This window comes from Oncorhynchus gorbuscha, linkage group LG06, assembly GCF_021184085.1.
Source record: "Oncorhynchus gorbuscha isolate QuinsamMale2020 ecotype Even-year linkage group LG06, OgorEven_v1.0, whole genome shotgun sequence".
NCBI classification, from domain to species: Eukaryota; Metazoa; Chordata; class Actinopteri; order Salmoniformes; family Salmonidae; genus Oncorhynchus; species Oncorhynchus gorbuscha.
Window position 1 is genome coordinate 40,086,966 of NC_060178.1, and position 27,167 is coordinate 40,114,132.

The window sequence follows — 27,167 nt, forward strand, 5'->3', positions numbered from 1 at the left end:
GTAAAACAGGTAGTTCAGCAGCGAAGGCTTAAACAAAGACTAGGATGCATTTATCATCCCCAGTCACAAGGATTGGTTTAAAGAATAAATGGTACTCTAAAGGCTAAGATAAATAAGATTTGGGCTAGCGCAAGGCTTAATTGGGTGGACGCACTACTGCTTACTCCAATGAGGTATCGCATGCAAACTAACAGAATTACACATCTAACACAGCATGCTTACAGGTCGACCTATGCCAGTGCCAGCTCTAAGGGGGCCCTAAAAAGGACCCCCATTAGAACAATTAGAAATAGAGTTAAAAGCATATGAGCCATACATAAAGTTATCTATCTCCAGGAAAAAGGGTGAGAACCTGAACCAGGACCAGAGGTTCCCTGTCAAGTGATACCAGGAGATTGGGTCTACATCCGTGTGTTCCGAAGGAAGTGGAACGAGCCATGGCAAGAGGGTCCCTACAAGGTGGTCCTAGCAACACAAACAGCCGTCCAGGTCGAAGGAAGCACCACGTGGTACCATCTAAACCACTGCACCAAAGCTCCAAGGGAGATTGAATGACTATTGAGCCCGGAGGGAACGAAAGGAGAGGATGCTGATACACCAGGTAGGAACCTGGAGGAACCAGAAGGAGACAAGGATCATGGCGCAACGCCCAATAGTCAACAGACACTCGCCTGAATATCCAGAGAGCATGTTGCTCCTGATGACATACCTACTCTGATTAGCATACCCCCTGAGTCCCTTCCCTGCTCCACACCTGGTAGTTTGGTGGATGGGACTACCAGCTCTCTGTAACCTAGAGGGCAACCAGTGGGTCCATCTCTTCTATATCATGATTATTGTATGATGACAATGTCTGTATTTTCAATTTCTTTGAAGTCCAGGTTCCTGCTCTTTAGGCCAAAGGCAGATGACCTCAGATGTGAAGCATCCGGGTAGCGTTTTCACTCACTACCACATATGGTGATGATAGGAAGCCCAGTGGCCGGCAGTGGGAGAAGATGGAACGAGATGGATTTTGACAGACGTTATGCTAATTTTCTCATCAATGAAACATTTGAATTCAATACAATTTTCTGTTTCCAAAACTACAATCTGCTACAAACAGAGTGGACTAAGTTTTGTATATTTTACCCTTTGCCAAAGATGTAAAAAATTACGTTGTTTAGGAGTGCAAGGGCGAATTGAGTTATTGCACAAGCGCACTTCACAGAGTAGATGTTCCCTAACAGAAATATGCAAATGCATGCTAGAACACAACAATAGGATCTCCCTATCTCCTACTTGGCTCTTCCCCCCTCCTTGCTTGTTCTGCCCACTATGACTCATTTGTTCCCATTAGAAACGACAGGCTGTGGTCTATCTGAGGTTAGTTAGACAAGTCTTTTGTAAAATGTGTTGCAACTGAATGAAACATCGAATCATATGAGCAAAGGCAGCTTCAAAATGATTTCTGAATGCGCCGTCCGCAACAACACTGAAATATTCCTATACGATTCGGTGAGCTCCTTTTTTAAAAGCAGCAGGCTTTGACTGTATTGCCTGGTTACTGCATCTTTATCAGTGTGTATACAGGACTGTACTGTGTTGCCTGACTGGTACGAGTGGGACGAAACTGGGTTGGGCCGATTCAAATAGCACTTACCCTTTTAGGATTTCCATATTGCCTCTGCATTTCAGGAATCAGGTATGGAATCATTCTGAAGTCATTTTGGAGACCTAAGATCATTATTTTCATATTATTAGGTAGTTTCTGTTCTTTTCACCTTCTATAGACTACTATTGCCTTGTTGTCTGCATTGTAGCTACTCTCTGTTTTATGTTACTATTGTCATACATTGAGATTCCTTCAAATTTTACTTTTAGATATTAAATCTCTCTCTCCCTCCCCAGGCCTCTCACCCCCTGAACAGGCAGTTAACCCACTGTTCCTAGGCCGTCATTGAAAATAAGAATTTGTTCTTAACTGACTTGCCTAGTTAAATAAAGGTTTAAAAAAATGCTCTCTTGAACAGTTTTCTGCCAGAGTTAGTAAAAGCCTCAGTACCAGTGCCTGTAGTCTCTGTGCTACCGCCCAGTGTCTTCACCATGCCCATCTCAGCCCCTCACAGCAAGGCCAGATGCCCAAAGTACCCCTGCTCAGAGACACAACAGTTCCCAGTGCCTGATAACAAAGTGGACTGGAAGACCGACTGGCCCCAGTACAGCCCAGTGAGCTACACTGCCACGTCTGTGCTCATCAAGCCTGTATGGGCCGATCAGGACATCGGGTGAGAGAGAGAGGGTTACAAATTAATTTTGTCATATGTTTTACTGACATTTGGTTGTAACTGATTAGTTGACATTAATGATTATTAAGTATTATTACAATGTTGTATTATTTCACAGGTCTTTCACAGGTCAACATCAACAGCATTCAAATATGCCAAGGATGCCATTTTTGGGTCAAATTGTGGAAATCCGCAAGATAATCAGTCTTAGCAGGTATTAATACTATTGATGCTGATGCAATCTTGTTAGGTTCTAATTTTAAGAGTAAACGAATCCACGGGCACTAGGAAAGCTTCACCAATTTTAATTCTTCCCAAAGGGTCGATACACCTGCATTCAGACAAACAACATTTCACAGAAGCACTGATATTTAACGCTTTCTCCTAGGTTGAGTCTCCTCCTCCACATCTGAACAGCAAATGCATCTCTGTTGCTAGACAGAACCTTAGTTATATACAGTATATCACAAAAGTGAGTACACCCCTCACATTTTTGTAAATATTTGAGTATATCTTTTCATGTGACAACACTGAAGAAATGACACTTTGCTACAATGTAAAGTAGTGAGTGTACAGCTTGTATAACAGTGTACATTTGCTGTCCCCTCAAAATAACTCAACACACAGCCATTAATGTCTAAACCGCTGGCAACAAAAGTGAGTACACCCCTAAGTGAAAATGTCCAAATTGTACCCAATTAGCCATTTTACCTCCCCGGTGTCATGTGACTCATTAGTGTTACAAGGTCTCAGGTGTGAATGGGGAGCAGGTGTGTTAAATTTGGTGTCATTGCTCTCACACTCCCTCATACTGTTTTTGTGATATCCTGTATGTTCTAACGTGACCTTTACCCAAAGCGCTCACTCCTCCCCAACTCAAGGCTGTCATGGTTATTGATACTAGACAGTGTCTCTTCACCTCCCAGAGGGTCCCTGAGGGCTAACAATAACATATCCTGACATAATGTAAACGTTATACATGAACCTCTCACCCTCAGTGACATTGTTATGTTCTAAGATTTCCACCCATCTCTCCTACACATGCCAAAACCATCTGTCTCACGACCGGGAGACACATGAAGTGACGCACAATTGGTCCAGCATCGTCCAAGTTAGGGGAGAGTTTCGCCGGCCGGGATGCCCTTGTCACATCGAGCTGTGATGGGCCAGGAACATGCACGGTCACCAGGTGTATGGTGTTTCCTCAGACACTTTTTTTTGTGTGTGGATGGGTCTAATTTGTATGTATAAAATGTATAATAGTCATATTTAAAATGACTAAATCAGGTAATTTTGTATACATTTATTTAAATTTGCATCGGGCCGCTTCTGGGGGGATTCTGGTAGGATGCCAGCAAAGTCGGCTGAATTCCTGTAGACAGAAACGATTCTGGGCAGTCATTCATTTTTATTCTGGACCGAGTCCGACACCCGATTCCGGGCCAACTCAATCAGTTCCGGCTCCCTGGAAGAGGGCCGCTTCCTCATTGCTAGCTGGGTAAGTAAGGGCGGCAGGGTAGTCTAGTAGTTAGAACGTTGGACCAGTAACCGGAAGGTTGCAAGTCAAACCCCTGAGCTGACAAGGTACAATCTGTCGTTCTGCCCCTGAACAGGCAGTTAACCCACTGTTCCTAGGCCGTCATTGAAAAAAAAAAATCTTATCTGACTTGCTTGTGAAATAAAGGTAAAATAAAATAAAAGTAGTGTTTTGCTACAGAGTTCCACATGAATATGACCTCATATCAATTTTAAATCATTTACGTAAGCTAACCCCTGGCCCCCTCTAGGTGAGGACCCAATTACGCAGCAGATCCGATTGCTACCAGGTAACTTTCCCACTTTATTCCATCAACTCTTAAACTATGCACCTACTTTTCAGATAACTAAACCTGAACCTTCCCACAAACTCTCTTTAAAGTCAAACCAATTTTGGCCACCCCTACCCCCTAGGCAAGATCATTTGTGTAAGCAATATGGTGGTATCCAGGGTTGTGGTCAATTCAGAAAGTAAACCAAATTATAAATGTTCCAAATTGAAATGTATTGGGGGGAAAAAAATGAATTTCAGTGTACTTCCTTGATTGACTGGAATTTAAATGGAATGGACCCCAACCCAGGTAGCTCCACCCTGACCGTGCCCTCTGAAAGGCTTATGTGGAGTCCTCACCATATTGGTTACATCTTTCTCAGAAGTGCCTATGACCCTCAAACTCAACTCTGGACCTTGAAGCTAGTGCCATTGCATTTTTTCATTGTTCCCTTCTAATCAGGGACTGATTTAGACCAGGGACACCAGGTGTGTGCAATTATCAGGTAGAACAAAAAAACATCAGGCTTTGGACCTCGTAGGGTAAGAGTTGAATACCCCTGGCCTATGGAGTTAGGGGTAGATTTCCGTACTGTAGTCTCCGTAGTTTATCCTGTCTCTACTGTATGTGTCACCGCCCTACAGGTGGAAGAGAGACTCAGCTGGACAGCAAGTGTCACGCCCAGTGTCCAAACTGCCAGTTCTGCAGTTTGTGTCCATCATTAGGAGAGACTGTGGGGAGTGGGCCATCCCAGGGGTCAGTGGGATTCTTTAAACTCCTTCCTTCCTCCCTCCCTCCTCTGTCTAACCCTCATCTTCCACATACAACACCTGTTTTAGCCAGTCACATTCTGTTAAAGTTCCCCAAAGCACACACATCCCTGGGTCACTCGTTTTTTCATTTTGCTGCAGCTAGCGACTGGAACGAGCTGCAACAAACACTGAAACTGGACAGTTTTATCTTCATCTCTTCATTCAAAGACTCAATCATGGACACTCGTACTGACAGTTGTGGTTGCTTTGTGTGATGTATTGTTATCTCTACCTTCTTGTCCTTTGTGCTGTTGTCTGTGCCCAATAATGTTTGTACCATGTTTTGTGCTGCTACCATGTTGTGTTGCTGCCATGCTATGTTTGCCATTTGGTACACTGTCATTGTAAATTGTTCTTAACTGACTTGCCTTGTCCAATAAAGGTAAAATATTATATATATATATATATACTGCTCAAAAAAACAAAGGGAACACTTAAATAACATCCTAGATCTGAATGAATGAACTATTCTTATTAAATAGTTTTTTCTTTACATAGTTGAATGTGCTGACAACAAAATCACACAAAAATGATCAATAGAAATCAAATTTATCAACACATGGAGGTCTGGATTTGGAGTCACTCAAAATTAAAGTGGAAAACCACACTACAGGCTGATCCAACCTTGATGTAATGTCCTTAAAAAAGTCAAAATGAGGCTCAGTAGTGTGTGTGGCCTCCACGTGCCTGTATAACCTCCCTACAACGCCTGGGCATGCTCCTGATGAGGTGGCGGATGGTCTCCTGAGGGATCTCCTCCCAGACCTGGACTAAAGCATCCGCCAACTCCTGGACAGTCTGTGGTGCAACGTGGCGTTGGTGGATGGAGCGAGACATGATGTCCCAGATGTGCTCAATTGGATTCAGGTCTGGGGAACGGGCGGGCCAGTCCATAGCATCAATGCCTTCCTCTTGCACGAACTGCTGACACACTCCAGCCACATGAGGTCTAGCATTGTCTTGCATTAGGAGGGACCCAGGGCCAACCGCACCAGCATATGGTCTCACAAGGGGTCTGAGGATCTCATCTCGGTACCTAATGGCAGTCAGGCTACCTCTGGCGAGCACATGGAGGGCTGTGCGGCCCCCCAAAGAAATGCCACCCCACACCATGACTGACCCACCTCCAAACCGGTCATGCTGGAGGATGTTGCAGGCAGCTGAGCGTTCTCCACGGCATCTCCAGACTCTGTCACATCTGTCACATGTGCTCAGTGTGAACCTGCTTTCATCTGTGAAGAGCACAGGGCGCCAGTGGCGAATTTGCCAATCTTGGTGTTCTCTGGCAAATGCCAAACGTCCTGCACGGTGTGGGCTGTAAGCACAACCCCCACCTGTGGACGTCGGGCCCTCATGGAGTCTGTTTCTGACCGTTTGAGCAGACACATGCACATTTGTGGCCTGCTGGAGGTCATTTTGCAGGGCTCTGGCAGTGCTCCCTCCTCCTGCTCCTCCTTGCACAAAGGCGGAGGTAGCAGTCCTGCTGCTGGGTTGTTGCTCTCCTACGGTCTCCTCCACGCCTACGGGTCTATGGTAGACCCGGGGGAGCTGATGTCCCTCACCCTGCAGTGTGAGTTCTCTGAGGAGACTCTGAACACCCTGGCAGTTTCCTCCCAGGACAGAGATCATATCCACGAGCGCATCACTCAGATGTTCAACTCGCTGGGTCTGGAGGTCAGCAGGCTAGAAAGAATTTAATTTCCTCATATATTTAATGAGGAACACCACTTATATTTTTCATTTTGTATTTGTTTGTTTAGTTGACATAAAGAAAGCATGGTTTCTCTCTCTCTGTCCCTCATCTACTTCTTAGGTTTATATTGGCTATGTAGATAACCCAAGAAATAATGACAACTCTTGGATGGAAACGGTTGCTGTCAACTTCCATGATGATACTGGTATATCAATGATTACTCTTATAATATTACAGACACTGATAAACAACAAGTTAGGGCAGTCTTATCTATGCAGAAACAATGTTGACTAAATCCAATGAAAACCATAAGGATTTTGCTATTATCACAGCAGGATAGCATGCAACATGTTTCCTTATACTTTTAATTGTTCCCCACTCTGCTCTTTATTTGTACATACATTACAGCTCTCTGAAATGTAGATTCTTGTTCTGGTTACCTTAGGTAACAGTGTGAGCGAGCTCCCAATGTAAGTGGGCGATGATCCACTGGATTGACCTTGACTCCGTCCTATCCCTCTATGCAAGCCACTCCATTTCTTGGAGGTGATCGCTAAGGAGAGGCATGCTCACTGGTAACCATGGAAACAGTGTTTGGCCGAAGGACTAAGATGATTCACACTGATGTTGGTGCAAGGTTGAGTAGAATATAGTGATGGAATTTTGAGGTAGTGTGACCTCAAGTGGTGACACGTGTTCTCACGTTCAAGAGGATTGGCCAGAGCAAGGCCCTGCAGCATAATCACTGTTTTGTGATCATGTCCTTGATCAGGGAGTAACAAAAAAAGTGGTGTCCACCAATGACTACTCTGTAAACACTCCCTCTGTAACCAGGGCTAATGGGAACATGGTTTGCTTAAAAGCAGACATGCTCTCATTGTTTCTTTTTTACTCCCTGGCACCGAAATCAAAAAGTGCCATAATCAAAAAAAGGCATTTTAAACTATATTGGTCTAGTTTTTTTTTTTTTGTGAAGCCAAGTTTTATGTAAAGACATATCAATTATTATACTTTGGTATATATGTTTAGGGTTAGTTGGTGGTGCAATTTTGTCCTTTTTTTGTATTACAAAATGTAACATGACTGACCACACACTACTGCACTGTAGCTGATGGCACGTGCAAACGACATGATACCAAATAAAAAGAACCATGAACTACACTACCCGAAAGGCTTTGCATATACTGGTTGACTACGTGGCTCCGACGTTCCTCTACAACGGACCGGGGTGATTTAAATTTAGACTGAGTAAGAAGAGGGGCAATTTAGACCAGTCTGAAATTGAATGAGTAGCTAGCTAATACTTTTTATAGTTTAAAACATTTATTTTCCGTCATACGTTTGGATTAACGTTTTGCAATGTCTGGGAAAATCAAGAGCCGAATCGCGGCAAATGCCGACTTGTTATCTGGTAGTGTGTCTTGCGATGAGCGGATTTTACGAGACTGTCATCAGTTGTACATCGATGCCGACAGTGGTGAGTTAGATTGCTAGCTAATGTCTGATCAAATGAAGAGATCACCAATTTCAACAGGCATTTGCAGTCGGAATGTCATTCAGCCTGTATGTCTAGCTAGCTATATTTGGTATGACTCATTGATTCGGGTGGGTATAATTTGTGGAACGTTCCAACAGGAATCTGTAACCAAAACTTCGTAATGTACAAGGTTGCCAACAAACGCATATAAAGTTAGCACGATCAATATACCTAGCTAACGAATAGGCTTCAACTCACCACGTAACTTATTCTTAATGTTTGTCCATAGGCACGAAAACATAATAAACGCGGTGAGTGAAAAACGTAATGAAATAGCCCACTCCCTACCCGGTATCTTATTCGCCCTCTATACACCTTTGTATGCGTTGTTTGTTGGCAACCTTGTTATTTACGACGTTTTAGGAACCTATTCCGGTTGGAATGTTCCAAATTATACCCACCAGATTGATTCTGACTAACGCGTCACTAGCTAGTAGCTTGCTAGTAACATTACGATAAAAGGGCTTAGTTTGTCCATTCACTCTATAGTGATACATTTGTTTCCTTATGTTATAAAATGCATTTTACGTAGACAGATCAGACGTTGGAACTATAATGTTCTATCTTCACACAGCATAGTTCTGTGCAGGGCTGGCTCCAGGCATAAGCAGTGACTTTGGGCAGGGCTTTCCAAATTTGTTAACCTAACATGCTGGCTGACCAGACCGGACAAGTCGCGTGCGCGAGCGTCACAAAATACATTTATAAATCTATGTTATTCAATTATTGCGCCAACGAGCGTCTGCCATGCCAAGGGCTAAAATTGAACTATTTTCTATTCTATTTCTGACGCAGATCGCACTGAAAGTCCTGCCTCTCCCATCTTGGTATTGGTTTATAGAAGCAGGTGCCCACGTGCCATCTCCTCATTGGTTATACCCACGTGGGTGATTGAAAGACGAACTGTTTTGCCGGTTGTTGTGGTAATACTATGAAAGTTTAGATGCATCACCATATAAGTTCAAATATGAAAAAGCCTGGAAGGAGGAGCGATGACTAGAAATTATTCGGTGGGCCGTTTTATGTGTGGATTTATTGTCGGAGTAGAAGACCTTGTGCATTTCAGGTAAACTAACAACTCAATGTTTATATCCCATGACAAATTAGCTAGCAACAGCAAGGTATCTTAATCGGACAAATTAGCTAGCAAGTGCAAGCTAACTAGCTAAATTGCCATACGTGTTTAATGCTTTTCGACCTGTACCCAAATTAATGTCATTGGTTCAGAGATTGTTTTTATATTTTAACCTGGTGTGGTGATTGGTGTAGGGGGACAAAATAAATGTATGCACGATAGCGCACGTGCGAAGCTGGTTTGGGTTCCGGTTAAGGAGTTTTGACAGTGTTGCCAACTCCTCAGTAAGGAAAGTAGCTATTGGCTGTCCTAAAAGTCGCTAAATCACGCCATCGCCTGATTTGCATAATTTGCCATGTTCATGTAATTGTGATGGACGCTGTAGGAGAGAGGAATAACGTCGTGGAAGAGACAAGGTGAGTAAAAAAACACCTTAAATATGTTTAGAACTACAAATGAACTTTCTTCTGTCGATTCTTGTTTTTGTTTTTTAATGTCACAATTCCAACCCTCCTGCTTTATCTGGGCTTGGGACTGGCAAAAGTGACCCAAAAGAGATACTCTGGCAGAGTTACTTCGTTTTTTAAATTAAACTTTTATTTTTGTTTATTTTTCTTAATTTGGTTTGGTTTTTAACCTTATGGTCCACTTAGGAGCCTACAACAAGTCACAGTAAAACATGAACATTTTTAACCATAATTTTTTTTTGTATACAATCTACATTAACAATCTAAATGGACCAAAAAGAGACAATAGAACAAACTGTCAATGGCAATGTGAGAAAATTATGGTAATTAGTCTGGCCCTAATCCATTATATATATTTTTTCAGAACCCCCTCCACACACACAGGCTGTGCTGGCTCACAGAAAGAGTGGGTCATCGTCATTTTGGTCAAGGCTCTCTGGCAGGTTCAGCAACTGACTTAAATGAGTAAGCAGCTGATGTGCCAAAAAGCGGCAAAATATTATCAGGCAGCTGGTGCTCATAGCAAGCCTCACCAGACAGCTTCAGTCCATATCAAATGTACAGGATGGAGTTAAGGGTCTGTAAGCACATCTGATTTCTAATTTTGCTTTTCACCACACTCATCTGGCTGAATACTCTCTCGACTTCAGCATTCGAGTGTGGCAAGGACAACACGGACACAGCAGCCATGGCAAGTACTTGAAACGTGCTGATATCAGCTGCATCCTGGAACTTCCAAATCTCACTCCAGAAGCCCTGTGTGATTTTTGTCTCATTCCATTTACTTAGATGGATGGCACGCCATTGCTGGACAATCTTGTCTATCACTGCAGGGGAGTAGCCAAGGAGTTTGGCTATTTTCTTCCATTTCTCCAGGGCTCTTATTGTGCTTTAGAGTTTCCTCCACATTGAAAACTGACATGTACTGTAATGCTTCGATGTTGTCCGGCAGTCTCACCCTCAACTCACTAGTGAGGGAGACGGTGAAGGCTACACCCCACTTTCGACATTGTTTTCATCCTCAGACGCAAGGTGGAGCTCAGCTGCCTTTGACTCAAAAAGGTAACCAAGGTACGGTTTGGGACTGATGTATCCATCTGTTGGCCCTTTGAGTACATCAACATTTGCCAGTGGATTCAGCACCCTGCTGCTCACAGACTTGATCAGGCTAACCAAGTTGTCAAGTAGCTTAAGAGGATCTACTTGCTCTCCCTCAAAAGCCTTGATGGCCAACTGTACCTCACCCAGCACTGAGTTAAAAAAAGTCAGATACAATATGTTTTGAGGATCACTGTACATGGAGTATAAAACCTCAGCCATGTAGCATTGTTCACTGGACTTGGTGACTGTGAAATGCAGCCTAAGCTCCTCCCACTGGTCCGAAATGTGTGAAACCATGGGTTCAATGTGTGGCACACACCTTGGTTATATCCTTGGTTATCTCTAAAGGTTTCTCCCTACAGTTGGTCTCATATATGGCCTTGTAGGCCTCCCTGTGCTTTGGAGACACTGAAAACCAGTTATAAGTCTCTCATACATAGTACTCCACACTACGGAGGATGGTGTGGTCCTTCTGTAGCTCAGTTGGTAGAGCATGGCGCTTGTAACGCCAGGGTAGTGGGTTCGATCCCCGGGACCACCCATACGTAGAATGTATGCACACATGACTGTAAGTCGCTTTGGATAAAAGCGTCTGCTAAATGGCATTTATTATTATTATATATTAGGATGGTGTCATTGGAAGCATGACTTACAGCAAGCTGCAGAGAGTGGCACCCACAACCCCCAGGTACTTAAACACTTATGTAACGGATGTGAAACGGCTAGCTTAGTTAGCGCTGTGCGCTAAATAGCGTTTCAATCGGTGACGTCACTTGCTCTGAGACCTTGAAGTAGTAGTTCCCCTCGCGGCTTTTGTGGAGCGATGGGTAACGATGCTTCGAGGGTGACTGTTGACGTGTGCAGAGCGTCCCTGGTTCGCGCCCAGGTCTGGGTGAGGGGACGGACATAAAGTCTATACTGTTACACTTACATCTGTGGACTCATCGAGGAGGAGGCTGAAACGCTGGTCACCCACATCTGAGACCAACTTTTTCAGAAAAAATGGTGCTAGAACACCATTAATCATTTCTGTGCGCTATGTCCTGTGCATTTTGAAGTGGGTAGCAGCAGTGGAGTCTGAGAAAGCAGCTCTACATGCTTCTCCAATGTGATCACATGCCAGCATGGAACAGTGTTCAGCGATAGCTAATGCCACGGTGGCCTCAGCCTTTTTTTGCAGTCAATATTTTTAACCATAAATGGCAGCTTGTTTTGAGTGGAACTGTTGTAAGGCTTTGCCTTTTGAGTACGTTTAATTTTTTATTTTTTTTATTTTCTACATCACTAAGTTTGGTGTAGAAATCAGACATGATACACAGGCATACTGCCTGTAGTTTATCTCCAATAAATGACTTCAACCAGCCTTTGAATTCAGGGTTTGATTCCCACTCCTTTCTGTATTTTTGAGTGTACAGTTTAGACTGAGACATGATGAGCTAGCCAGCTAGATGTTTAGCTTATGTCACAGATAGGCGCACACACACAGTGGACAAGGTAAGTGACTGAGGCTGTGTGAGTCAAATGCAGTGATTTGTTTTAAACAAAACATTTTACATTTACATCCCGCCCTGAATGTAAGCCAGATACTCGCGTGATTCATTTGCAGTCTGGACGTGGAGGGGTGAACATCTCCTGCTCTTACTGCATCTGGGAGGGACCGCTGTGTGAGGACTGGGACGGGTGGGGCCCACGTTGAGAAGAGTAAGAACGATACGTGCTTTCACGTCATTGTCAGTCTCCAATAACACCAGAAAAAGTTGCTAGTTGATGTTTTTGAAAATGTGTCGCTAGAGGGGTCTGAGTACTCGCTAAATATAGCGACCTAGTCGCTAAGTTGCAACACTGGTTTGGGGAACCCTGGCTTAGCCCGGGCCCCAAATGTTTTTGTATGTATTATTTTTCTTCAATCTGTGCTCAAGCCATAAGGTTCTCTGGCACATGATGTTAAAAGGATTTCAATAGGGAAAAGTACATGCATACATTTAATGGATAAATAATCACATAAAATATATTCATTTATGTTCACACATTTGTTAAAGCGATAGATCCCTAAAATGACAACCAGAGGGGGGGAAAAAACTCTAGGTCACCTTTACGCCACACAGATACTCGTACAAAGCTCACCCTCCATTTGGCAAATCTGACCATAATTCTATCCTCCTAATTCCTGTTTAAATGCAAAAAAAAAAACGAAAGCAGGAAGCACCGGTGACTTGGGCAATAAAAAAAGTGGTCAGATGACACTAAACTACAGGACTGTTTTGATAGCACAGCCTGGAATATGTTCCGGGATTCTTCCGAAGGCATTGAGTAGTACACCACATCAGTCACTGGCTTCATCAATAACCGCATCGATGATGTCGTCCCCACAGTGACTGTACGTACATACTAGAGGTCGACCGATTAATCGGCATGGCCAATTTCAAGTTTTCATAATCGATAATCTGCCTTTTTCGATGTGGCTTGTGGCTGCAAGGAGCCATGGTAAGTTGCTTGATAGCATTAAACTTTGATTATTATTATTTTTCATAAGAAGTCTTCACATAATCACTACTTAACTACACATGGTTGAGATTACTAGGTTAACTAGCTTGTCCTGCGTTGCATATAATCAATGCGGTGCCTGGCTGGGTTTCTGTACAGCACTTTGAGATATCAGCTGATGTACAAAGGGCTATATAAATAAATTTGATTTGATTTGTTAATTTATTATCGAATCACATCCTACTTCAACTTTGCCAAACGGGTGGTGATTTAACAAAAGCGCATTTGAGAAAAAAGCACGATCGTTGCACAAATGCACCTATCCATAAACATCAATGCCTTTCTTAAAATCAATACACACAAGTATTTCATTTAAACCTGCATATTTAGTTAAATTCTTGTTAGCAGGCAATATTAACTAGGGAATTTGTCACTTCTCTTGTGTTCAGTGCAAGCAGAGTCCGGGTATATGCAGCAGTTTGGGCCGCCTGGCTCGTTGCGAAGTGTGTGGAGACCATTTATTCCTAACAAAGACCGTCATTAATTTGCCAGAATTGTATATAATTATGACATAACATTGAGGTTGTGCAATGTAACAGCAATATTTAGACTTAGTTTCCACCCGTTTGATAAAATATTGAACATTTCCGTATTTCACTGAAAGAATAAAGTTTTTTTTTCAACATGATAGTTTCTGGATTTAACCATATTAAGAACCTAAAGCTTGTATTTCTGTGCGTTTATTATAATTAAGTCTATGATTTGATAGAGCAGTCTGAGCGGTGGTAGGCAGCAGCATGCTCGTAAGCATTAATTCAAACAGCAATTTACTGCATTTGCCAGCAACTCTTAGCAATGCTTGACGCACAGCACTGTTTATGACTTCAAGCCCATCAAATCCCGAGATTATAATAATAATAATAATAATATATGCCATTTAGCAGACGCTTTTATCCAAAGCGACTTACAGTCATGTGTGCATACATTCTACGTATGGGTGGTCCCGGGAATCGAACCCACTACCCTGGCGTTACAAGCGCCATGCTCTACCAACTGAGCTACAGACAGATTAGGCTGGCAATATTACAGGGCATATAAGAACATCCAATAGTCAAAGGTATATGATATACAAATGGTATAGAGAGAAATAGTCCTATAATAACTACAACCTAATACTTAACTGGGATTATTGAAGACTCATGTTAAAAGGAACCACCAGCTTTCATATATTCTCATGTTCTGAGCTTAATTTAAATGTTAGCTCTTTTTTTTACATGGCACATATTGCACTTTTACTTTCTTTTCCAACAGTTTTTTTTTGCATTATTTAAACCAAATTGAACATGTTTCATTATATATTTGAGACTAAATTGATTTTATTTATGTATTATATTCAGTTAAAATAGAAGGGTTCATTCAGTATTGTAGTAACTGTCATTATTACAAATATATCATTTAAAAAATAGTCAGATTTCAGTATCGGCTTGTTTTGGTCCTTGTCTGTGATTTTGTTTAGAATTCAAGGCACACTTAAACAGCATAGCTACCACAGCATTCTGCAGCGATACGCCATCCCATCTGGTTTGGGCTTAGTGGGAATATGATTTGTTTTTCAACAGGACAATGACCCAACACACCTCCAGGTTGTGTAAGGGCTATTTGACCAAGAAGGTGAGTGATGGAGTGCGTCATTAAATTACCTGGCCACCACAATAACCCGACCTCAACCCAATTGAGATGGTTTGGGATGGGTTGGACTGCAGAGTGAAGGAAAAGCAGCCAACAAGTGCTCCGCATATGTGGGAACTCCTTCAAGACCGTTGGAAAAGCATTCCTCATGAAGCTGGTTGAGAGAATGGCAACAGTGTTCAAAGCTTTCATCAAAGCAATGGGTGGCTACTTCGAAGAATCTCAAATATATTTTTATTTAACTCTTTAAAAATATATATTTCATGTTTTAATTTTTTGGGGTTACTACAGGATTCCATGTGTTATTTCATAGTTTTGATGCCTTATTCTACAATGTAGAAAATAATAAAAATAAAGAAAAACCTTTGAATGAGTTGGTGTCCAAACTTTTGACTAGTACTGGACATAAGAGATGATCAAAGATCACTATATGAAGACATATTTAAAACACAACTTGCAAACTCTCCTCGCTTTGAGAGCAAATGGATTCTCTTTGAAAATTAACAAAATGAGCAGACTTTAAATAATCAAGAACAATTCTAAAAGTTCAATCGCAACTTTCAAGCAACTGAAAAATACATCTGACAAATTCTAGTCTGTGTGAGAATTCTAGTGCAAGTTGTTGTTTCATAAGACATTTGTTAGTGTGTTAGCATCTCAGTTTACAGAACCTAACATTAGCATATCAATAGTGAAAGTTCTAAGGCCATTTTGTGACAAACAAAGCAATGACTTTTCGTAGTGTGCACACTTCTATACATTGGCCATATGCACCACCCATAGGAAAATAAACAATTTGTGTTTTTTTAAACGAGGCATTAGTTTATCTAGCAATCTGTGTACATTAAAGAAAGCACATTCACAAAAGTAGCCTATATAACCATCACATATGGATTATAGAAATTGAGTTGCAAAGGAAGAAGTTAACACCGTCAAATAATCAACACCCTAAGTTTTAGAAGCTCAATCTACCCATGATGCAATAAGAATCGAGATGGTCTGCCCCTACCTAAATCCCATGATTTCTGCATCTTATGATGAGTTAGGATTTCCCCCCTCTAGGTTCCAACAACGTCACTCCCAACAAATCACTTTGGAGATTATTTGTGCCCTGTTATAACACATCTCTCTGTGCGTCATGTAGAAATGACCTTGTCAAATCATACTCTTTTTCGCATGATTGAAGTTCTGATTGCAACTGCTCTATTTTGCGCTATGAGGTCCTCTGGGACTTCAGTCATATCAAGCTTGTTCAACACTAGTTTGCTGTGTCACAATTCACTTTTTTCCAAGTATAAACACAAGCTATAGAATTAACATATTTGATTTTTTTTCTTATGCATTCCAACATTGCCAGTAATGAAGAATTTCATCCCCAGTCAATTAAATGTCAGACCATTTTTGCCTTTCTTGATCATATCATTAATTTGAGATTGCTGTAACTCAAACAAATCTATTGTTTGCATATTCCCCATCATGCATGTGTTCGTAATATATATCGGGGAATCTAATGAAATAAACTCCAAATGATCCGGAAGATATATTACGTCGGGATCACCATTAACTGTAGTGGGCAGTAATATTTGATGTGAATATGCAGTATATAAACTCGGCAACAACAAAAAACATCCCTTTCTCAGGACCATATCTTTCAAAGATAATTTGTAAAAATCCAAATAACTTCACAGATCTTCCTTGTAAAGGGTTTAAACACTGTTAACCATGATTGTTCAATGAGCCATGAATGAACATGCACCTGTGGAATCGTCGTTAAGATGCTAACAGCTTACAGACGGAAGGCAATTAAGGTCACCAGTTATGAAAACGTAGGACACTAAAGAGGCCTTTCTACTGACTCTGAAAAACACCAAAAGAAAGATGACCATGGTCCCTGCTCATCTGCGTGAACGTGCCATAGGCATGCTGCAAGGAGTCATGAGGACTACAGATGTGGCCAGGGCAATAAATTGCAATGTCAGTACTTTTTTGTGAGACGCCCAAGACAGGGAGACGGGGAGGACAGCTGATCGTCATCACAGTGGCAGACCCACGTGTAAATAATAATAAAAAACCCTGCACAGGATCGGTACATCCGAACATCACAGCTGCGGGGCAAGTACAGGATGGCAACAACTGCCCGAGTTACACCAGGAATGCACAATCAGTGCTCAGACTGTCCGCAATAGGCTGAGAAAGGCTGGACTGAGGGCTTGTAGGCCTGTTGTAAGGCAGGTCCTCACCAGACATCACCGGCAACAACGTCACCTATGGGCCCACCGTTGTTGGACCAGACAGGATTGGCAAAAAGTGCTCTTCACTGACAAGTTGTGGTTTTGTCTCACCAGGGGTGATGGTCGGATTCGTGTTTATCGTCGAAGGAATGAGCGTTACACTGAGGCCTGTCCTCTGGAGTGGGATCAATTTGGAGGTGGCGGGTCTGTCATGGTCTGGGGCGGTGTGTCACAGCATCATCGGACTGAGCTTGTTATCATTGCAGGCAATCTCAACACTGCATTACAGGGAAGACATCCTCCTCCCTCATGTGGTACCCTACCTGCAGGCTCATCCTGACATGACCCTCCAGCATGACAATGCCATACTGCTCGTTCTGTGCGTGATTTCGTGCAAGACAGGAATGTCAGTGTTCTGCCATGGCCAGCGAAGAGCCCGGATCTCAATCCCATTGAGCACATCTGGAACCTGTTGGATCGGAGGGCTCGGCCCATTCCCCACTCAGAAATGTCCAGGAACTTGCAGGTGTCTTGGTGTAAGAGTGGGGTAACATCTCACAGCAAGAACTGGAACATCTGGTGCAGTCCACGAGGAGGAGATGCACTGCAGTACTTAATGCAGCTGGTGGCCACACCCAGATACTGACTGATACTTTTGATTTTGACCCCCCCCCCCCCTGTTCAGGGACACATTATTCCATTTCTGTTAGTCACATGTCTGTGGAACTTGTTCAGTTCATGTCTCAGTTGTTGAATCTTGTTATGTCCATACAAATATTTACACTTTAAGTTTGCTGAAAATAAACGCAGATGACAGTGAGAGGTCTTTTTTTTGTGCCTAGTGTATATATAAATCACATGCGATTCATAAGACTAAGCAATTACCCCATTCAATTCTTTATCTGACTCCATAGTATAAATAGGAATATGCAAGGAGACTTGAGTTACACTAATAGGCATTGAAGAAAAGTCTGGGAATGTAATTCTAAATACACGTGTATTTAAATACTTTATGAAATGTCTGGATTCCCATGTAAGGCCTAAAGCTTATTAAGTTACAAGGCATTAACAAGAATTACAAGGCATTATTCTAAGCATGGTCAGAGAGAGCGAAATCATAGCCTAATAGGCCATGTCCCAAAAATCCATGGGTTGGAGAGAGAAATAAAGTGTCTCATCAAAGCAGGTCAGGAACAAATAAGAGAAGGAACAATTTATTCTTAGACCCTTTTATAAGCATCTGAGTTTTTCTGGTCAAAAACGTAGGTTTTGAATTGAATTGTACTACTGTAAAGTTAAACTCCAATTTGACACTACATGACCAAAAGTATGTGGACACCTGCTTGTCGAACATCTCATTCCAAAATCATGGGCATTAATATGGAGTTGGTCCCCCACAAACCGACATGTTGGCATCCTATGACGGTGCCATGTTGAAAGTCACTGAGCTCTTCAAGTAAGGCCATTCTACTGCTAAGGGGTGTCCACATACCTTTGTATATATAGTGTATCAGAGCTACATGATAAGGGGGGGCTATTTATCTACACAATTTAACAAATTATTTTACCCATTGGTCAAAATATGCATTTTTTGGGGGGGGGAGACCCTACTTAGTTGCTTATACATTTATGGTATGTAGCTACACATGGATTCCTGAAGAATATGACGAATAAATGCCTGAGCTTAGTTCAACAGTCGAACCCCATCAGAACCCTTGCATACATAGCGTAGTCTATGGATTTGAAGTTGTTCTATTTCTCCAGCCACATCCCTCAGCTTTTTACTGAAACTGGTGGGGAGGACACTTTGTTAATATTTCAATTAGGATTGCCTCTTTAACGTGACTACCAGTAGGAGTTGTTAGCAATAGCTAGTGGTAGTTAGCGGCTAATGCTAGTAAACTAAAAAATTTGCTCAATCAGCGTTATATGAAAATCATCAAATCGATGTGCAAGTTTACGGCTAGTATTTATCCCATAGCTATCTAGCCGATGTTCGCTTATCTAACGTTAGCTCATTGTCCTGATCACATCCCACATCCCCTGCTGTCTCTATTCTAGGGCTGGTAGCAGTGGCCCAGTCAGTTGGCGTGACTCTGCTGGCACCCAGGAAAAAGATCACGGTCATGTTGATGGGCAACCACTCTGCCGGCAAGAGCTCCTTCATCAACTGGTAATGTTCAATCAAATCAAGGTTATCATTGACAACGCCAGAAGAGGTAGAGCGAAGGATGCACTTTGAAAAGTATTCATTACATTTACATTACATTTAAGTCATTTAGCAGACGCTCTTATCCAGAGCGACTTACAAATTGGTGCATTCACCTTATGACATCCAGTGGAACAGCCACTTTACAATAGTGCATCTAAATATTTTAAGGGGGGGGGAGGGGGGGGGTGAGAAGGATTACTTTATCCTATCCTAGGTATTCCTTAGAGGTGGGGTTTCAGGTGTCTCCGGAAGGTGGTGATTGACTCCGCTGTCCTGGCATCGTGAGGGAGTTTGTTCCACCATTGGGGAGCCAGAGCAGCGAACAGTTTTGACTGGGCTGAGCGGGAACTGTACTTCCTCAGTGGTAGGGAGGCGAGTAGGCCAGAGGTGGATGAACGCAGTGCCCTTATTTGGGTATAGGGCCTGATCAGAGCCTGGAGGTACTGAGGTGCCGTTCCCCTCACAGCTCCGTAGGCAGGCACCATGGTCTTGTAGCGGATGCGAGCTTCAACTGGAAGCCAGTGGAGAGAGCGGAGGAGCGGGGTGACGTGAGAGAACTTGGGAAGGTTGAACACTAGACGGGCTGCGGCGTTCTGGATGAGTTGTAGGGGTTTAATGGCACAGGCAGGGAGCCCAGCCAACAGCGAGTTGCAGTAATCCAGACGGGAGATGACAAGTGCCTGGATTAGGACCTGCGCCGCTTCCTGTGTGAGGCAGGGTCGTACTCTGCGGATGTTGTAGAGCATGAACCTACAGGAACGGGCCACCGCCTTGATGTTAGTTGAGAACGACAGGGTGTTGTCCAGGATCACGCCAAGGTTCTTAGCGCTGTCAACCGTGAGTTGTCAACCGTGATGGCGAGATCATGGAACGGGCAGTCCTTCCCCGGGAGGAAGAGCAGCTCCGTCTTGCCGAAGTTCAGCTTGAGGTGGTGATCCGTCATCCACACTGATATGTCTGCCAGACATGCAGAGATGCGGTTTGCCACCTGGTCATCAGAAGGGGGAAAGGAGAAGATTAATTGTGTGTCGTCTGCATAGCAATGATAGGAGAGACCATGTGAGGTTATGACAGAGCCAAGTGACTTGGTGTATAGCGAGAATAGGAGAGGGCCTAGAACAGAGCCCTGGGGGACACCAGTGGTGAGAGCGCGTGGTGAGGAGACAGATTCTCGCCACGCCACCTGGTAGGAGCGACCTGTCAGGTAGGACGCAATCCAAGCGTGGGCCGCGCCGGAGATGCCCAACTCAGAGAGGGTGGAGAGGAGGATCTGATGGTTCACAGTATCGAAGGCAGCCGATAGGTCTAGAAGAATGAGAGCAGAGGAGAGAGAGTTAGCTTTAGCGGTGCGGAGCGCCTCCGTGATACAGAGAAGAGCAGTCTCAGTTGAATGACTAGTCTTGAAACCTGACTGATTTGGATCAAGAAGGTCATTCTGAGAGAGATAGCGGGAGAGCTGACCAAGGACGGCACGTTCAAGAGTTTTGGAGAGAAAAGAAAGAAGGGATACTGGTCTGTAGTTGTTGACATCGGAGGGATCGAGTGTAGGTTTTTTCAGAAGGGGTGTAACTCTCGCTCTCTTGAAGACGGAAGGGACGTAGCCAGCGGTCAGGGATAAGTTGATGAGCGAGGTGAGGTAAGGGTGAAGGTCTCCGGAAATGGTCTGGAGAAGAGAGGAGGGGATAGGGTCGAGCGGGCAGGTTGTTGGGCGGCCGGCCGTCACAAGACGCGAGATTTCATCTGGAGAGAGAGGGGGAAAAAGAGGTCAGAGCACAGAGTAGTGCAGTGTGAGCAGAACCAGCGGTGTTGTTTGACTTAGCAAACGAGGATCGGATGTCGTCGACCTTCTTTTCAAAATGGTTGACGAAGTCATCTGCAGAGGGGGGGGAGGGGGGGGAGGGGGAGGAGGATTCAGGAGGGAGGAGAAAGTGGCAAAGAGCTTCCTAGGGTTAGAGGCAGATGCTTGGAATTTAGAGTGGTAGAAAGTGGCTTTAGCAGCAGAGACAGAGGAGGAAAATGTAGAGAGGAGGGAGTGAAAGGATGCCAGGTCCGTATTCCACCAGGGACAGGGACTTTTCCGTTCACTGATACTTACAGTCCCCTATGCTTCCTTTTGCTTCAAAGTCATTGTAATTATGGTCCATTTGTCATTGTGTGTGTGTGGACATGAATGCCAGAGAGAGTGCTTGTTAATGTCTGCTATAACTTTGTCTCAGGTATGTGGAGGAGCACATCCAGCGCACAGGAGTGGCCATTGAGACGCAAGGCTTCAGCTTTGTTACTAGTGGCCGCAAGAGAGAGTCTCTCACAGTGAGTACTGTTGGTATAGTTCTGAGTGAATTTCCCCTTCAGTTTGCTCCTCACGTCATGCACTTTGGTTGAGGTACTTTGAGGGGCTTAACCATTTCGCTGAGTAAGTGCTCACACGGTGGATATTTGTTTTTCTCGCGGAATGTAAACTTTATTTTGTTTCTTGCTGTATTTCAGGGAAATGCCACGCTGCACCTTTACCCACACTTCAAACCGCTACACGAGATCAAGGGTGAGACTTCAGAGTTGATTCAACCTCATTAGTCTGCGTCAAGACTCAGGAAACAACTCCCTCCCCTGTATTATATGATGCAATAGATATACAATGGTAATGGTAGCATGACTGACGACCCATTCTAAACATTAGTCAGCACTTTGTGTGAAATGCATGAAAATACCATTCAAGTAAAGGGCTCTCGCACTCTCGCTCTCTGCCTGTAGGTGTGTCTGAGTACCTGGGCACTGAGATCTGCACATCGCGGCAGAAACGCTTCAGCCTAGTGACGTTTGTGGACTCTCCTGGCCTGGTGGACGGGGACATGAAGTACCCCTTTGATGTGGACCAGGCCATCATGTGGCTGGGTAGGTCACCACAATCTGGTGTTGTAGGGTGTGTAATTTTGTGAATATACAGTAACAGTCAAACGTTTGGACACGCCTACTCATTCAAGAGTTTCTTTATTTTTACTATTTTCTACATTGTAGAATCATAGTGAAGATTAAATAACCCATCTGGAATCATGTAGTAACCAAGTGTTAAACAAATCAAAATATATTTTATATTGAAGATTCTTCAAAGATGACAGCTTTGCACACTCTTGGCATTCTCTCAACCAGCTTCATGAGGTAGTCACCTGGAATGCATTTCAGTTAACAGTGGTGCCTTGTTAAAAGGTTAATTTGTGGAATTTTGTTCCTTTTTAATGTGTTTGAGCCTATTTGTGGTGTTGTGACATGGTAGGGGTAGTATACAGAAGATATCCCTATTTGGTAAAAGACCAAGTCCATATTGTGGCAAGAACAGCTCAAATAAGCAAAGAGAAATGACAGTCCATCATTACTTTAAGAAATGAAGGTCAGTCAATCAGAAAAATGTCAAGTACTTTTGAAAGTTTCTTCAATTGCAGTCGCAATAACCATCAAGAGCTATGATGAAACTAGCTCTCATGAGGACCGCCACAGGAAAGGAAGACCCAGAGTTACTTCTGCTGCAGAGGATAAGTTCATTAGAGTTACCAGCCTCAAATAGCAGCCCAATGCTTCAGAGTTCAAGTAACAGACACCTCTCAACTGTTCAGAGGACACTGTGTGAATCATGCCTTCATGGTTGAATTGCTGCAAAGAAACCACTACTAAAGGACACCAATAATAAGAAGAGACTTGGGCCAAGAAACACAAGCAAAGACAGTGGGAAATCTGTCCCTTAGTCTTATGAGTCCAAATTTGAGATTTTTTGTTCCAACCGCCGCGTCTTTGTGAAACACCGACGAGGTGAACGGATGATCTCTGCATGTGTAGTTCCCACCGTGAAGCATGGAGGTGGGGGTACTTTGCTGGTGACACTCTGTTATTTATTTAGAATTCAAGGCACACTTAACCAGCATGGCTACCACAGCATTCTGCAGTGATACACCATCCCATCTGGTTTGCGCTTAGTGGGACTAGCATTTGTTTTTCAACAGGACAATGACCCAACACACTTCCAGGCTGTGTAAGGGCTATTTGACCAAGAAGGAGAGTGATTGAGTGCTGCATCAGATGACCTGGCCTCCACAATCACCTGACCTCAACCCAATTGAGATGGTTTGGGATGAGTTGGACCGCAGAGTGAAGGAAAAGCAGCCAAAAAGTGCTTAGCGTATGCGGGAATTACTTTTAAGACGGTTGGAAAAGCGTAGTACAAAATAAAGAAAAACCCTCGGATGAGTAGGTGTTCATACTTTTGACTGGTACTGTACTTTTGACTTTACCGCATCATGCTTTCATATTAATCTCTGTCTGTGTTTCATCATGACACACACACACCATATGTGTGTAAAGATGTGCTTTTTTTATCTATCTGGCTAGTTGAGAAGAACATAACATGCTCGTCTCTGTTCCCTCCCAGGCGAGCTGTGTGATCTCATCATGGTGTTCTTTGACCCCATGGGCCAGGCGCTGTGCAAGCGCACCCTCAACATCGTGGAGAAGCTCAACGAGAAGCACGGTGACCGCCTGCGCTTGTACCTCAGCAAGGCCGACGAGGCCGGGGGAGAGTCGGACAGACAGGTACACACACACTGTAGTGGGAAATTTAAGTTATTAACGCAATGTATTATACTTTTTATTTTCTGTAATACACATGATTCTGTTCGTGGAAGGTTTTTAATTACTAGACTTGGAGGCCAGACGTGAAGGAGAACTGTCCATAACCTATCTGCTGATAGTGTTGGTGCCAGTCTAAAGGTGCCAGTTCCGAAGGACACACTGGTTATTATTGTACTCTGTGAGAGTGTGTGTGATTCACTGCCTTGTCTTTTATGTGTTTAGAGAACATATGTGCTTGGGATATTAGGGCCAGCTCAGGGAAGGCTCGGAAGACATTTTCTCTGCTTCTGTGCTGGAGGTTTCTCCCTCGAGCAAATTGTACTAAAATATAGATATCTTTTTTAACTTTATCAACGGCCGCTTTTGTGTTTATTTCACCTGGAAATTCTCTATTACACACACCTTATACATATCTATATTATGAGCTTGGTTGACAAGGGGCTGGGAGGAAGTTGGCCAGTTTGTTATAATCTAACAGCTCCCAGCTTGAAGTTTCAAAACATTAGCTAATCAGAAAATATATCCCTGTCGTGATTGGCTCTTTCAGAGGGTGATGATGCAGATAGTCCAGGAGCTGTGCAAGCGGCCGGGACTCAACAAGTGTGGCTTTGACATGCCTACCATCTATGTTCCCAACCCCAACAAGGTAGCCACCGCACCCACCTTTTTGTACACGGCACCTGAAAGTCACTGGATGTGCCAACCTGGGCAATCTTGGACTATCCTAGCTAAATAAATAAAATGTATGTATACTATGTACATATGTTTTGAACTTCACTTCCACCTGCTTGTCCCAACCCCAGCCCAGTCGCTGTGTGAACCAGATTGAGGAGGCATGTCTCACCATCGAGAAGACCATCAACCAGACAGTCCAGAACACACTCAACTCACTAGAGAAGGACTGTGAGCTTATCACTGAGGCCATTGCAGATACACTCAGCCAAGACAGGTAACAAACGCATGCATGCAGTGTGTTTTACACCTACACTTATTCTCAACTTGCTGATAAAAAGACTGTATGACTGAGGATATTGTAGATGACACACACACACATCCCTGATCTTCTCTCCTTTCCAACACAACAATACCCCCCCACCCACCCTCTCTCTTTCTCTCTCTCTCTCCCTCCCTCAGGCAGACCAGTGTAGATAACCGGCGGGCGCGCTGTAAGGGCTGTTTGTTGGCTCTTCTGGGCTTCAGTGTCCCCTTCATGCTGATGGCAGCCCTGGTGCTGGGCAGCTTCTCCAAAGAGCTGCTAGAGATGGCCCTGGGGGATGACGGCATTGAGGCCCTCTCTCTCTACCTGGTCAGTGTATTTGTAAGAGGGAGACGGTGTTAAGGGGTGGTGGTTGTTAGTCTGACCGTGGTTGTGTGTGTGAGACAGAGTCGTGGAATTTTTGTGTCTGTGTGACTCTTTGCCCCCCCCCTACCCACAGGCTCCTGTAGTGAGAGTGTTTGTCTCCATGTCCGTGGAGTACCAGCTCTACAGTTGTGGCGGACTCATCTTCCTCTCCTTCCTACTCCTCATCCTTGCCCGCTTCTCCTTCAGGTAAGAGCTGGGCACACACAAACTGCGGCATCTTGTTCAAGTACCACCAGTTATCAATTTAATTATGCCTAAAGCATCACTCTCTATCTCTGCAGGACTCAGCCCACTCTCTCTGGCCGACAGAAGAGGCAGCTACAGGAAAAGATGGATTATGTGCAGGAGGTGGTGAAGACAAAGAAGGTAGTGTGTGTGTGACCATGCAGTGGTATGTGTGTGAGCATTCAGTGCTGTGTGTGCTTGACCACTAACTGTGCGTATCTCTCCCTTCCTGTAGAAGAAGCTCTATGAGGAATACCTTCGCCAGAGTGTGGGTGATCAAGATATGGACTGAAAGAAAATGGAAGAAACCACTGACGTACCACTTAACATTCCTACTGTAGAGGACCAAATGTAATGTAGGGTTTAAACTGTTCAGGCTTTACCTTCCTGGCCATGCCTTATGGTGCATTCATGACCATTCTGAAACTCAAGAGTTAAAATGAACATAAGTTATTTGTGTAGAGCAGGGCTGTTCAATGTCAGTCATGGAGGGCCAAAACACTTCTGGTTTTCATCCTTCTAATCAGAGACTGATTCAGACCTGGGACACCAGGTGAGTGCAATTAACTACCAGGTAGAAACAAAAAAAGGGTTTCGGCCCTCCAGGACTGTAATTGAACGGCCCTGGCGTACAGCTTCCTATTGGTTGATTCTGATTCTTTCCAAGTGGGAAAACTCTGGCCTCCTCTTTCTACAACGAATGTCCAAGTAGAGAATGTCTGAATTTCCGAGTTGTCTTGAACGCACCATTTACGTGTCCCTCCGGAGTACGCAGGGCGACATGGGAAATGTAATCCTTGTCCAAGTGTTGTCAGTCCAATATCTGTTCATTCATGTAGTTGCAAACCATAGATCGCCTCAATTTCTAATATGAGCATTCAGAACCTAACTCTGGCACGCACTGTAATATTCATTTCCCAATATTTTTCACTACCATGTTACCTGAGAGGTAGATTTGAAAAACAACAAACATCATGGGACCTGTATTTTTGTATGAGATTAGATACGGTTTACAAACTACATTATGAATTGAACAAAGCATTTATATACGTTTTTACAATGTTTGGTATCCACAGTTGTGCCTGTTTGCTACTCCAGGCTTCAACATCTGACTCAGACAAACACCTATGCTGCAATAAACCAATAATAACATGAGGATCATGGGACCTGTATTTTTGTACAAGGTGAACTCTCAGCATTAAATTACTTATGCGATACTATTTACTTGCTGTTCCTTTTGTTCACGTAACTGTTCAAAGCAGCAATTGTGCTGTTCCACACGTTTTCTGACCATGAATGTCAATTGTTTCTAACTGTAAGACTAATGAATAAGCACAGCAGCTGTCTGTGAACAAGCAGTTCACAACCATGACACTGAGGATCTGTTGATGATCCGTAAATGTTTAACTTTCTTTTCCTACATTGGTAGTACGTTTCATTCAAAATTAACTTGTTTAAAATTAGTTTAGACATTAAATCAACCGGCCTACACCCCAAAGAGCAAGCTAAGCAAAAGCATAATGGCCAGGAAGATCTCTAGAATGAAGAAACTTTGAGAGGAACCAGGGGTGGGTGGCTAGTCCTCT

General features: G+C 43.5%; 1 protein-coding gene and 1 pseudogene across 1 annotated transcript; both read left to right on the forward strand.

The window, feature by feature from the left end:
* Window positions 1-3,441: 3,441 nt before the first annotated feature.
* LOC124038676 lies at window positions 3,442-7,159 on the forward strand (annotated as a pseudogene).
* Window positions 7,160-7,773: 614 nt separating this feature from the next.
* LOC124037140 lies at window positions 7,774-26,801 on the forward strand. The gene is made up of 12 exons (XM_046351801.1): window positions 7,774-8,057; window positions 19,226-19,337; window positions 21,593-21,686; window positions 21,864-21,918; window positions 22,128-22,268; window positions 23,794-23,954; window positions 24,541-24,639; window positions 24,797-24,942; window positions 25,128-25,299; window positions 25,430-25,542; window positions 25,638-25,722; window positions 25,817-26,801. The coding sequence occupies exons 1-12, from the start codon at window positions 7,940-7,942 to the stop codon at window positions 25,871-25,873; spliced, it is 1,353 nt and encodes a 450-aa protein (XP_046207757.1). The 5' UTR covers window positions 7,774-7,939; the 3' UTR covers window positions 25,874-26,801.
* Window positions 26,802-27,167: the final 366 nt, after the last annotated feature.

What these genes read in the sequence shown, in the direction of transcription:
- LOC124037140 (XM_046351801.1), top strand. Translation starts at nt 7,940, where the DNA reads ATGTCTGGGAAAATCAAGAGCCGAATCGCGGCAAATGCCGACTTGTTA. An exon ending in GCAAGAGAGAGTCTCTCACA is followed by an intron (nt 21,687 to 21,863) that starts GTGAGTACTGTT and finishes GCTGTATTTCAG; the next exon opens with GGAAATGCCACGCTGCACCT. An exon ending in AGGCCCTCTCTCTCTACCTG is followed by an intron (nt 25,300 to 25,429) that starts GTCAGTGTATTT and finishes CCCTACCCACAG; the next exon opens with GCTCCTGTAGTGAGAGTGTT.